The sequence below is a fragment of the Bos indicus genome, chromosome 29 (assembly GCF_029378745.1).
Source record: "Bos indicus isolate NIAB-ARS_2022 breed Sahiwal x Tharparkar chromosome 29, NIAB-ARS_B.indTharparkar_mat_pri_1.0, whole genome shotgun sequence".
In the NCBI taxonomy this organism is placed as follows: domain Eukaryota; kingdom Metazoa; phylum Chordata; class Mammalia; order Artiodactyla; family Bovidae; genus Bos; species Bos indicus.
This window is the reverse complement of record NC_091788.1, coordinates 24,925,338-24,938,496: the sequence shown is the minus strand read 5'-3', so window position 1 is coordinate 24,938,496 and position 13,159 is coordinate 24,925,338. Positions and strand designations below refer to the sequence as shown.

Here is a 13,159-nt window from a genome sequence, read left to right as displayed (position 1 = left end):
GGCTGTAGGCGAGGGCGTCAACGCTCATGTCTGCCGCAGTCCGAGGAGAACACAAAAAGTACGTACAAGCTGCAAGGCCCAGCCCAGGCTTCCACGCACATTCGGCGCGCGCTGAGCCCACCCTGCGTTGGGGGGGCGGAGCCCCGCCCTCGCCCCGCCCACCCCAGCTCACGCGAACTACGCCGCGCTCCTGAGGCCGGAAGCTGTCGCGAGCCGGCGCGCGCGCTCTCGCGTTTCCTGGCGTACCCGAGGTTTCCTCGAGGTTTCCCCGAGGTTTCCCCGAGCAACGGCGCCGCTGGGCGCTCACGGTACTTCCGGAGTTCCCGGACCGGCGTTTCTTTGAGGCGGCTACGCTCGCGCTGCTCCGGCCGTTCCCCTCCCCGAGGCACGCTGGTCTCCCAGGGCCGCCTTAGCTATGTGCTCGTTAGCGTCAGGCGCTACCGGTGGGTACCCCGACCCCTCAGCGCGCAGGCCGCGCCGCTGTGGGGCCATTGAGAGCCCCCTTCTCCCCCTGCGCCCTGGTCGGGGCGGAGGGGCCCAGCGGAGATGGACGGGGAGGTGCGGGGGTGGGGGAGGGCCGTCCAGGCCCAAAGCCTTCTCCGCTCCCTGCTCCTCGTGCGCCCGTTTAGCACTGGTGTCCGAGGCCGTCTGACCGTTTGCGTGTGCTAGGCGCCGCGGAGGAGGAGGACCCGCCAGGCCTGTCAGACAGCGGAGATGAGGCCAGCTGGGAGGATGAGGACGACGCAGATCTCCCCCACGCCGAGCAGCAGACCCCTTGCCTGTTCTGTGACAGGTTCGTCCATCTCAGCGCCAGGCTAAAGCCCAAGGTGGCCGAGCCACGTGGGTTTTCGTGATCGGTTCAGCTGGAGTCTGTAACCCGAGTGGCTGCCCTGGAAATGTGGAACCCGTGTTTGGGAGTGAGGGTTTGTCCAGAGGGAGGAGCCATGAACTGGAAGCCAGGTTACACTATTGATCTTCGACGGGCCTTAGTTTCCCCTTGTGTAAAAAGTGTTCTGGACTGGATCTGTGGTTCCCTAGTCTGGTTGTCACCTAAAACACTTAAGAAAAAAAAGTAACAGATGCTAGATTTTGCACCTCTGCCCTTCTAAATCAGGGTTAGTGTCTAGGAATCTGCTTTTTAACAAAGACACTGTCCGAAGTGATTCTAAAGAATAACAAGGCAGTCACTAAACTAGATTAATCCCTCAGAATCCTTCCAGCTCTCCCTTTCTGTATTTGTTTGACAAGTAGAAAGCTTTTCAGGTGTAAATAGTTCCATTTGAACCATTTAAAAATCACCTTTGTTATAGGATCCCCACCTGTAGAAGGTGAAGGAAATTGATGCCTTTTTCGCTTTGAGAGAAAGACATTGCAATACCAGTAACTTGTTCAGAGTTGCAGAGCTGTGGTTTGTCTTATATCCAAAACAGTGTTCTTTACATTTAAAATTCTGCCTCTGCATCTCAACAAACTTTGGCTGCTTCTCTGGGCAAGTGGAGATCAAAGACGACTGATTGCCATTGACTAGTATTACTTTAATAAACATTTTACTAGTTCCCCCTGAGTTTGTGTATGGTGCTGATTGATGGTATATTAGCTTCTCTTGATTTCGTCAGTTTCCACATGTAGCCTCATTTGGGTAAATAAGGGATGTGTGCATATACTCTAGTCACAAAATAATATTTATTGAGTATCAGGGAGGTGCTTCTTTGTGGTAGGCTTCGTAAGTACTACAAAAATAACCCGTCTTGGTAAATGTTTATTTAAAACTGCTGCCTATGTGCTAAGCATAAAGATGTGTCTCTGTTGTAAATTCCTAACTTATTGTGCATCCTTCAGTTTTGCAGATAACATAATAAAGAAGCTTGGGCCTCCTAGTGTCTGTAATGCAAATCCTTGTGGAGCACGATAAGACCACTTTTTGAAATATGGCGCTTAGGAAATGTGCCAGTTATAAAATTACATTTTATGCTTTATTTCTAAAAGATGTTTGAGCTGTGCCAGTTCAGAGCCTCTGAAAACAAGAGTTGATACTTTGAGGAAAAAAGAGTCTTACATGGGGAATGTTCATGTCTTGAGAGAGAGAGATTATCAAAGGGATTTCTCTCTCTCAAAAGCTTTGTGATAAATTCATTGCTATTGTTCGGCAAATTAATCTTGACCTTTAAAGGATAGTTTGTTTTAGGTGTAAAGTGGAACTCAGAAGTACTAATTCCCTTTAGAAGTGCTAGGATCCTCTTTACAGGTGGTTTTTATTATTATTAATTGGAAGTAAAACTGGAAACTTGTAGAGTGAGGGGGAAAAGTTTATATCTGATTAAGTATGAAATCAATACTGAGAGTTGTTAGGGGACTATTCCATGAAGCTGTTGCTTGGTTTTTCAGGTTATTTACATCTGCTGAAGAAACATTTTCACACTGTAAGTTGGAGCATCAATTTAGTATTGATAACATGGTTCATAAACATGGTAAGTATTTTTTAGAATAAAGAAAATTTTAGTAATGAAATTCAAATTCAAACTTTGTTTTTCCACATCTCTTCTTTTTCTATACAAGTCTAATATAGTGAAACATATAGTAACAGTTTATGAAAATAAGGTATTTTTGGCAAGTGGCTTTTGAGGAAAGATTAATAAGTCATTCTTCTAGATAAGAGTCACTGTTTTTAAGCTTAAATTGGCTTCACAGCTAAAAAGGAAAAAAACACCCTTGGCACGTGATTGCATTGTAATCATTTTAAGAGAAGGGGGGATGTTAGAATTAGGGAGAACAAGGGTAAAGGTGGACTTGGGAAAAGGAGGCAGATGTCTCTTCATAAAGAGACAACTTACCGGCTCAGAGCGTAACGTAGACTTCAGGGCACAGAAGATTGGGTTTCATAAGGAGTTCGATAAGAGAGTATGGAAGTAGGGAGTGGTAAACTTAAGGTGGTAGCCAGAGGTTCAGATGATGATTCTGTTCTAACTTGGATCTGCTGCTGCTGCTAAGTCACTTCAGCTGTGTCCGACTCTGTGCGACCCCATAGACGGCAGCCCACCAGGCTCCCCTGTCCCTGGGATCCTCCAGGCAATAACACTGGAGTGGGTTGCCATTTCTTTCTCCAGTGCATGAAGGTGAAAAGTGAAAGTGAAGTCGCTCAGTCGTGTCCGACTCTGAGCGACCCCATGGACTGCAGCCTACCGGGCTCCTCCATCCATGGGATTTTCCAGGCAAGAGTACTAGACATACTTAAAGCCTTCTACTTTAAATAAATATTGAAGAGCTACAGTATGGTACTAAAATTAATTCAGTAGAGAATTGACTTTTTGGTCCCTGTATTTACTAATAACTAGAAAGGACGTTACTGAAGAATAGCAAATAGGCAGATTTTAGGTCTTGGATACACACATGATGCAGTTATGTTTGTGAACCGTAAGTTCAACCGCAACTATTTTTGTAAGACATAAAGTACTGTTGCATTGTTTGTTTTTTTTATATTTCTAATGTGCCTTTTTAAATTGGAATCATGTTTAATATAATTTTATGTTTTCACTTATCAAATGGGGGTTTTGTATGTTATGCATGTGAAACACTTTCATATACCAGTATGTTCTCATAACAGTCTTTTGCCAGGGCTTTCCTGGTGGCTCAGCAGTAAAGAATCTGCCTGCAGTGCAGGAGGCACAGGAGCTGCATGTTCAATCCCTGGGTCGGGAAGATCCCCTGGGGGAGGGCATGGCAACCCACTCCAGTGTTCTTGCCTGGAGAACCCCACGGACAGAGGAACCTGGAAGGCTGCAGTCCATAGGGCTGCACAGAGTCAGACATGAGAAGTGACTGAGCACAGCACATGTTCTCGTAACAGTCTTTCTCATGACAAATAATAATTGGTTGGGCATGCTATTTGCTCTCCCTTATTTTAAATGCTGCTTCATTTCTGAAAAGATGAGAACCAGTACAAGCCTTATTGTTTTTTCATTTGTATCATTTAACTTAATGTAAAAGCTAGTAGACTTTGTGTACTCTGTGTTTGGTAGATACTATAAAAATTGGGAAATTAGAAAATTTGGCTCTAGTGTCAACTGCCAAATACTTGGTAAAATCTAGGGCCTAATCTTCCTTATTGGTATTTTTCTGAGAAGAGTAGAATTCTAAAAATTCCCATTTTCTAGAAATGCAAGGAAGGCATTTAGAAATTTGTTATCTATGGCTGTTGTCTCACCAGAGAAGCATCTCTGGAGCAAGTCAATGAAACAAAACTCATGTTGAAATAAGTGAATTTTTTTTTCCCTTTTAGGACTTGAATTTTATGGATACATTAAACTGATAAATTTTATTAGACTTAAGGTAAGATGGTAGCTTAATTTACAGTTTCGTTTAAAACCTAAAGAAATACTGCAGTGATTATCAGTGCACCCATTTTTAAGAGACTATAAAGAGCTGCTGTATAAGGAAGTGTTTTAAATTTGACAGTCATCATATTGGAATCTTGGACATTAGGAACTAGCACAACACGTAGCACCAGGTAAATGCGTGGTGCTTACATACATACACAAGTACCGTACTTACGTGTGGTACCATACGTACTTACCATGCTTGAGTATGGTTTTTAATTGCACGTGAGAGATGAATCAGTATTATGTGGCAAAGTAATTCAGTGTCAGATAAAGAATACAGTCTTTCTGTAAAAGCAGAAATTTCTGATTTCTAGTGTGATTTTTAAGTGCTTTGGTTGCTCTTTTTTTGTTCTGGTCAGTTGATATTTATATTGCCATTTCCCCCAAATCCAAACTGCATAAAACTGTGCACTGACACAATTAAGCAATCATTCAGTCAAGTTAATGAAATGGCAGGTTAACACAGGTTCATTTTAAATAGCAATTGTGTTAATGTAGACATGCTTTCCTTTTTTGTTTAATTTTCTTTTGGTAGGGGGATTGTGTGATTATGTGCAGTGAAAAAATATGCAATTGATTTTATTTCCAGAATCCTACAGTTGAATATATGAATTCCATATACAACCCAGTGCCTTGGGAAAAAGAAGAATATTTAAAGCCAGTATTAGAAGATGACCTTTTACTTCAATTTGGTAAGCTGAACATTCGACATCTACTTTAAAGTAGGGTCATTTGTTACGGCAGAATAGTGGTTAGGTTTTACAGGAGATATGTAACGTCCTTGATTCTCGAAAGACCTTTTGGGTAGTTGGTTTCAGTAGGTAAGTTAAGTCACTTGAAAAGTGAGTCACGCTAACAATTACCAGGGAGGGCTATGAGCTTGGGATAAACATTGTGTATAAGATGTTTGGAAACATAGGAAAGTTTAGAGTAATTTTTAGTTGGCAGACTAATTTTTAATGTAACTCAAATTGACAACTTTTAAATCTAAATTAAAAAATTTAAATCAGATATAATATTTAATAGATTTAAGTAAATTTAGCAATATTTGCTGTTTTTACATCATCAGATAATTGACTTTTCTTAAGATATCTAATTTACAGAGCTGTTGTTAGGTGGGTGAGATAGGATTTGCATAGCTCAAAGTATCTCCCCTAAGAAATCTGTTACAAAGGAGATGTTAACTTTTGTGGAAAAGCCAAGCAGACCCCACCACAACCGAGTGATCAAGGTTAACATCACCAGTAATAACCATATTGACATCATGAACCCCTTTGTGTAATGCTCTGAGGAGACAGCATTGTTTCTCTGTTGTCCTTGCCCAAAGTGTATAACCTCATTCCAGTAGTGAAAAGCTCATCAGACAGTCCTAGGCTGAGGAACATTCTACAAAATTACTGATGAGTGTTCTTCACAAGTGTCAAGATAGTTATTGGGCACATTATTGTATAAATGGGTCACAGTGCTAGTATTTTTCTTCAGATCTTTTATGTCTTTTTGGAGTTTTAAAAATCTGCCCGTATCAATTGTTGATTGAGGTATATTTGAATCCCTGACCATTATTAGAGGATTTTCTGCTTTTACCATTAATTCTGTCAGCTTTGGCTTCATGTATTTTGAAGCTCTCTTGTGAGATTTATTCTCATAATTGTTAGGTCTTCGTGATAAACTGACTGTCTTCTGTGGTAGTTTCCAGCTGCCAAGATGGAGTGTCCAGGTGATTTGAACTTCCTCAGGTAGAATACAGATGTGGCAGTCCTTCCTGAGTGTGGTTTAGGACTTTGAATTAGACTGTTTTGGTATACTATAGGTATGAATGTTAATGTTTACTGAATCCTTTCTCATTTTCAAAGCTGTACACTTAACCTTTAATTTATAATTATCTGTGTGCAACTGGCCTGTTATATCCAGGAGTTGTACATCTTTGGATTCAACCCACCTTGGATCAAAAATATTCAGGAAAAAAAATTCCAGAAAATTAAAAAAAAATCTTGAATTTGCTGCCCAGTGGCAACTACTTACATTGTATTTACAACTATTTGTATAGCATTTATATTTTACTAGTTACTATAAGAAATCTAGAGATGATTTAAAGTGCTAAGTGTAAATTGCCATTTTATACAGGGACTTGAGCATCTGTGGGTTTTGGTACCTGAGAGAGGTCCTGAAACAGAGCCCCTGCAGATAGCAAGGGACAACTGTATTATTAATACTTAAAGTTTTTATTCTGACTAACTTAATTGCAGCAGAAAGCAAAACAGAGAAACTAGCTGAAACAAGTCAATTTCTTTGTTCAGTTCTTTAACAAGGTGGTTTGCAAACAGTTCAAAGAATTTTGAAGAGAAGATACACAATGAGAGTTGTAGTAGGAAGTAGAGAAATGGCACACCATCCTTTAACAGTTTGGCAGTATTTTGTTGCTGTTGTTAATTTTGGGTGAATTAAATAGTGGATGAATCTATAGTTTTGTTTTTTTTTTTGAATCTATAGTTTTTAAAGCAAAGAGTCAGTATTCTGCCAGACTGATTATCCTGCACTGCTTTTATAACAAGTTCAATTTATGCGTTAGTCTTTAAGTTACATAACATTGTGAATTTGTTAAACTTAGTATTTTGTCCCAGCTCTAAAGAATTGTTGCAAGTAGACTGAATGGGGAAAAAAAAAGTCCTGTTTCCCTCAGTGCTGCTCTGAGGAAACAGTATAATACCTGCATTGTTTTTATAGCTTTAGGTTGATGTGAAAGTTAATTAGACTAGTCAATGGACATTGAAGTTCTATACAACTCACTAGCTCCGTATATTAATTTCTGTTTTCAGAATTAATGATTTATATACATTAACTTCTATAGCAGAAGTTACTAATTTACATATAGTGAAATTAAATTTAAATCAATTTTTAATAATATTAGGAATTGGGATATTTAACAATATCAGCACTAAGGCAGTGTATAGATTGCATACCACCTTACCCAAGATGAAAAACTTAATGAATGTACAAAATTCCTTACCTCCATGCTGTTCTTAAGGAATATCTAAATGTAATACCTGTTTTTCTACAGGTAAAGACCCAGAAACTAGAGGTGGCCCTCTGTGATGGCAGGACATGGGCTAGAAGCAGGAATGGGTTTGAATCATAGTTCCCTTATTAAACAGCTGTATGACTTTGGGCTAGTCAATTTCTCTGAAATTTATTTTTCCCATGTCTTAAAACAGGGATAAATGTTTATATTTTAGGTTTGTTTTGAAGATGAAACGAGATGTGATACATGAATTTCAAACATACCCGATCAGTAAATATTAGCATTTTTTTTCCTTCTACTTTTTTGCTTTGTCCTGGGTTTGATTCAGTGCAATTACTGTTTGTTTGTGTGTTCAGTTTAGCCAGCTAGTGAAAAACTTAGACTAATAGCATGTTCTTTATAAACTCAAAACAATTTGGATATTAAGTATTTAATTAAATGTACTTGTACTGATTTTTCTCAGTTGGCTGCATAATAGGCACTTAGTATATATTTATTTGTAACACATGTATATGTGCTTCGTTGTTATAAGATGGCCTGAAAATAATGTCCATTCATTTTTTTAGATGTAGAAGATCTTTATGAACCGGTCTCAGTCCCATTCTCATATCCCAATGGGCTCAGTGAAAATGCGTCTCTTCTTGAAAAATTGAAACACATGGAAACTAGGGCACTATCTGCTGAAGCTGCATTGGCTGGAGCACGTGAGGACCTGCAAAAAATGAAGTAATTTATCAATCTTACAGAAAATTAATGGTTTAGATCCCCCAAATAATACAGTTCAAGTGAAATACAGTAAAATATTTCATGTACTAGAAAGCACAGTGTAGATATTTAATTTTAGTAATATTGAGGATATGCAGTATTTTTGTACATTGTGGCTACAACTAATTAACATAAAATTCTATTCTCATATACTTCTATATAATTACTTTTATATTAATGGTAATTGTCCTCAGGAGTGTTTTCCTCTTGAGTGCTTTTGTTCCTTAATACTACTTTCTTTCTAATAGCTTTCTCCACTTTACTTTTCTTCTCCTGGGCTTTTTAAAGTATAGGGATTAGTACTTTTTAGACTTGGGGAAAATACACAGTTGAAGTATTTGTTTTTAAAGAATCAAATGATAATTATGGTGAAGTATGTAATCAGAAAACTAGCTCCATGAGATGGTTTTCTACAGTGTGTAAATTAGCATTCTGCTGGCTTAGTACTTGTCAGAATTTTACGTGTATATAGATCACCTGGCTAACACAATAAACTACAAATTCTGATTCAGGAGGCCTTGAATAGAGTCTGAGATTCTGCCTTTCTATCATGTATATATACCTCCAGCTTAACCTGTTAGATTTGTAAGTTGTTTGCTACTGCCTGAGTACCCATTTGCCAGAATGTCCAGCAGGAAAAACAGTCAAGTGAATTGTAGTTTCCCTTCCCCTTTTCTGATATTTTACGCTGAGTAACCTAGTAACCAACAACTCTTTTATCTGCATCTTTACACTTCTTTCCCATGTATACGTTATAGGTTCCTGATGTGTTGTGATCAGAGAGGGAACTGAGTTAGAGCCTGAGTGGATGGTGTTGGTGTGTGTAAATAATTTCCAGTTTGGATTTGCCCATATAACCCTTCCACGATATAATAAGATTTTGGAACAGTAGAAAAGTGAATAGAGTCATAGTGTGCTTATTTTGTTGGTCGAAAGGTATCAACAGCCATAATTTGCAGTTGGCTATGCTTTTGTGGTTTGCAGAAGGAATGCTTCCAGCTGGGTTTGAATATGCCCGTTGCTTAAAATCCAGCAGGGGGAGCTTTTCGTTGCTTAAGGTGGAGCGTGATTTAGAGGCTCATCACACTCCACACTCCCCTCCTACCTCTGCCTCAGCCTTTCCTTTTTTCATGGTCCAATAAACTTGTCTCAAGGGTGTATTTCAAATTGATTACAGACAATTTGCTCAGGATTTTGTGATGAACGCAGATGTCAGAGCCTGCCCGTCATCTACCACTGCCATTGCAGATCTCCTGGAGGATGAGGATGGTGTTTATTTCAGCTCCTACGGGCATTATGGGATACACGAAGAAATGCTCAAGGTTAGAAAAGAGCACAAATGTGCAAAGTCCATACTGAAGGAAAGATAGAGTGAAACTGGTTCTTAACACACAGGCTGTGGTAGAACTGCCTTTTTCTTTTTTTTGAGAACTGCTTTTTAGATCTTTTTGGTACTTGATAGCTCATCTTACGTTGAAAAGATTATAGAAGCATCAGAATTACTGTAAATTCTACTTAAGATCATTATTAATCTTTGTTGTGAGATTACTTTTGCTTAAAATAGAACAATGGGAAAAATTGCTAATGATTTTAGGTTTCTCATGAGCAACTTTTAAGTAGGAAGAAATAAATTCTATGTTTGCCTTTTAATGTGTGAAGGAGAAATTAGTGTTTTAATTGGCAGTACTGTCATTAGTTTAGGCAAAGAATAATTATTTGGTACAAAGTTAGTTGTAGATAATTCTCACAGTTATAACTTTTTTACATTTGAAATCAATGATAGAATTTCCTAAGTCAGATCAGATACTTGAACTTGGTTTTAATTTTTGTAATGGTAATGTTTATATAAACTATAAGTAGATTTCTAGCTGTACCTGGTATAATAGATACATTTTATCATCTATTATAAATTATAAAATATCAAAGTGTAATTTTTTAATTTAGTAAAAGTGAAAATATCTAACAAATAGTTGGAGTTTAAAAATTATTGAAAATTTTCAATGTTTATCTCTGTCAATTTTAGATGTCACTACCTTTTTTTTTTTTCTTTTTTTCTTAAAACCAACAAAAGAAAAATTCCCTTTTGAATCCTTCCTCAGAAGATTTATTTCTTCTGAAGACTGTGTTCCTTGAAACATACCTATTTAAAATAACCAGGAATATTTAATAACATGTATATATTTTGTTGAGTCAGTTTTGCAGGATTGCAGAGTTGGAGGTTTGCTGATTAACAGTAATTGTAATTATTTGGAGTCTTTTAAAGCAATGTCATGTCATTTCTTCACTAATGACTTGTCATGGTTGGTTGTGCTTTTTGTTGTTACTTGGGTAGTTGCATAGGATTGCAAATAACAGTTATAAGTAATAAATTATTTTAAGTCCAGGATGAATTTATTTAAAAGAAATGGACATACACTCTTTTCCTCATTAAAATTAATTTTATTGTGTCTAGAATATTTTCTTTAAAGGAGTTTTTCTTTGCCCATGTTCGTCATTTTAAATCACCCCGTCAGTTTCAATGCCATGAACCTTTAATGCTTTTGATAGGGAAATTGTATTGGATTTTTCAGACTGGTAAGTTATTGAGACTCCTAGAAGATAGTACATCTGAGTGCTCTTGGTTCAGTCATCTGGGAAATCCAGTTTGGACTTATTTCCAAATCTCTCTCCTGGACCTTGTAGCTATATTTCAGTAACTAGAGGATTTCATACCTGATAGAGTATCTTTAAGTCCGTTTGATATACATTAAGAAGTTCCAGCTGAAAGTTCCCAGTGCTGTCTTTTCACTTTTAGATCTGGAATCACTTAAGAATTCTTATTAATATAACTTCCCATGCCTTAATTCCCCTTAGCTGATATATAGTATAATCACCTCTCCTTGGATCATAGGAAATATGGATATAGTTCATTCAAAAAGACTATTTGTCCATTTTATATTTTGCTGAGTTACATACTGTGGGCAAATATGAAATATTGCCTTATGTCACACAGTATTTTTTCTGTTTCCTATCAAAACAATTCTTAGCACATACAATTTGTTCAAGGTTGTGCTACTACCAGAATCTCACATGATCTTTACAAATTATTTAAAATTGAGAAGCCATACATACAGGACTTATTTTTATGCTTAGAATTGGCCTGGCTTTTATAAAAAATATTATTTGGATTTTTTTGTTGCTTAGTCTCAGATACAGTATTTTAATGACACTATTTTGGATATGCCTTATTTAGTGATTATAAATAAGGATAGTTTGTAATCTTATTTTTTAGAATCAAGATGAAGGTAACTTTGAATTCCAGAGATGTAGTTGATCGCAGAATAGATGACATGAACTTTCAAAATCCTTCGCCACTTTATCTTTCTGATAGGAGTTGCTGCTGATGTTTTAAATCTGAGATGTATCTCTCTCTCTCTCTCTCTGTTTTTTCCCCCCAAGAAAAACATTGTTTATCCTGGTGAACATTTATCCAAACTATAATACCATTAAATAATTTTTCTTTACTTCATTTTCCTCATTGTATTTGTAGCTGACTCAGGCATTCTGTCCACCTTCATGAGCCTGTATTTTAAAACATGCTGTTACTTATGTCAGTAAAATTTATAGTATATAATTTTTCTGTTGTCTTTAGTCTCATACTTAAATTTTTAAAATATTTGTAGGAATAATTCCATGACACCATGTCCTAGTCTTAAAAGATTATTTTGCTTCCTAATATTGAGAAGCAGAAGAACCTCTCGTTCTTTTGTGTTTCTTAGTTTTAATAGGTGAGTGCAAAAGATTATTTTATTTTTGTTTATTACCTTATTTTATATTGAACAGTTTTAGTCTTTTGTTAGAATAAATTTTTAGGAATGGTTTGAGGGCTTGTCTTTAATTTGTTTGGATTTTCACATTCAGTGGATTTTCCTCTCAAACATTCATGTATTAAATCAAAGCTCTGCTATGTCCAAAGCACTGTGTTTAGTATACTTTGAATTCCATTGCACCAGGGTGAGCATATGAGTGAAAGCAAATGGAGGTGTAGGAAGAGCTAGATGAAAGATTATGGTTGAGCTGAGCAGCAGTGCATGGACTTAGGACAGGAGTTGGGGCGCTAGTGATTAAAGTAGAGCAGTGTGATTGGTGAGAGCTTTCTGAATGACTGCCTTCTTGACGTGTTCACCCTTTGTGGGTTTTGTTGTGTCAGCAAAAATCACTGGTTATAGTGTAAGAGGAGTATAAAAATAGTAAGAATGTAGGAAATGGTATTTTTTTTAAAGATTTGTAAAATTAATTACTTAATAGTATGTTTAAATTAATTTGAGTATTAGATTCTCATAATAAATCTTAAAATACATAAATTTAATAAACCTGATTTAAAATTTTGTTTGTAAAGCAGTTAGAACTAATACTATCATAAAACATGGAATTAATTATGGAATTCCCCCTGTAAAACAGCTTCTAATTTAAGACTTATATATCTTTTTTTTTAATTCCAATATTGGCATGAACATGGTTTTGTCAGGGATGTGAATGGTATAAATGTTGTAGTATTTGATGTTAACTACTTTTTACCAAGTGTGAAATTTAAAATTCCCGGTTTGAGATATTTTTATCAGACTCGTTTTACTCCCTTAGCAACTGTGCTATTGCTTAATTTGCTGTCAGTACATGCCTCAGCTGAGGTGATTTAAAAGGGAATCTGCACTCTTCAGGAACCAACATAAATGTTAACGTTCAGTGCCTGCCTGAGTTACAGGTCATGTGAGACTCTGGAGTGAAGTCTCATAATGTGGGCTGTAGGGCTCCAATGATTTACTTTTAGGCTTATAGGCTTTTAAGCATCATTTCCTACTACAGACTGTTCTAGAAACAAAACAGGATTATAAATCACGTAGGTGCTGATCGATGACTTTCTTAGAAAACTGTACTCAGTTTAGCTTCATTTTTCATTGCTGCTGCTAAGTCGCTTCAGTCGTGTCTGACTCTGTACGACCCCAGAGACGGTAGCCCACCA

The 13,159-nt window shown here is 37.2% G+C and overlaps 1 protein-coding gene across 1 annotated transcript in view; it reads left to right on the top strand.

The window, feature by feature from the left end:
* Nucleotides 1-209: 209 nt before the first annotated feature.
* The window catches only part of PRMT3 (protein arginine methyltransferase 3), a 126,504-nt gene continuing 113,554 nt past the window's right edge, over nucleotides 210-13,159 (top strand). The window contains exons 1-7 of the mRNA XM_019955035.2: nucleotides 210-443; nucleotides 670-793; nucleotides 2,386-2,468; nucleotides 4,277-4,326; nucleotides 4,966-5,068; nucleotides 7,962-8,121; nucleotides 9,338-9,482. Coding sequence (XP_019810594.1) covers nucleotides 416-443; nucleotides 670-793; nucleotides 2,386-2,468; nucleotides 4,277-4,326; nucleotides 4,966-5,068; nucleotides 7,962-8,121; nucleotides 9,338-9,482 — 693 coding nt within the window. The 5' untranslated portion in view covers nucleotides 210-415. The remainder of the gene's footprint in view (nucleotides 444-669; nucleotides 794-2,385; nucleotides 2,469-4,276; nucleotides 4,327-4,965; nucleotides 5,069-7,961; nucleotides 8,122-9,337; nucleotides 9,483-13,159) is intronic.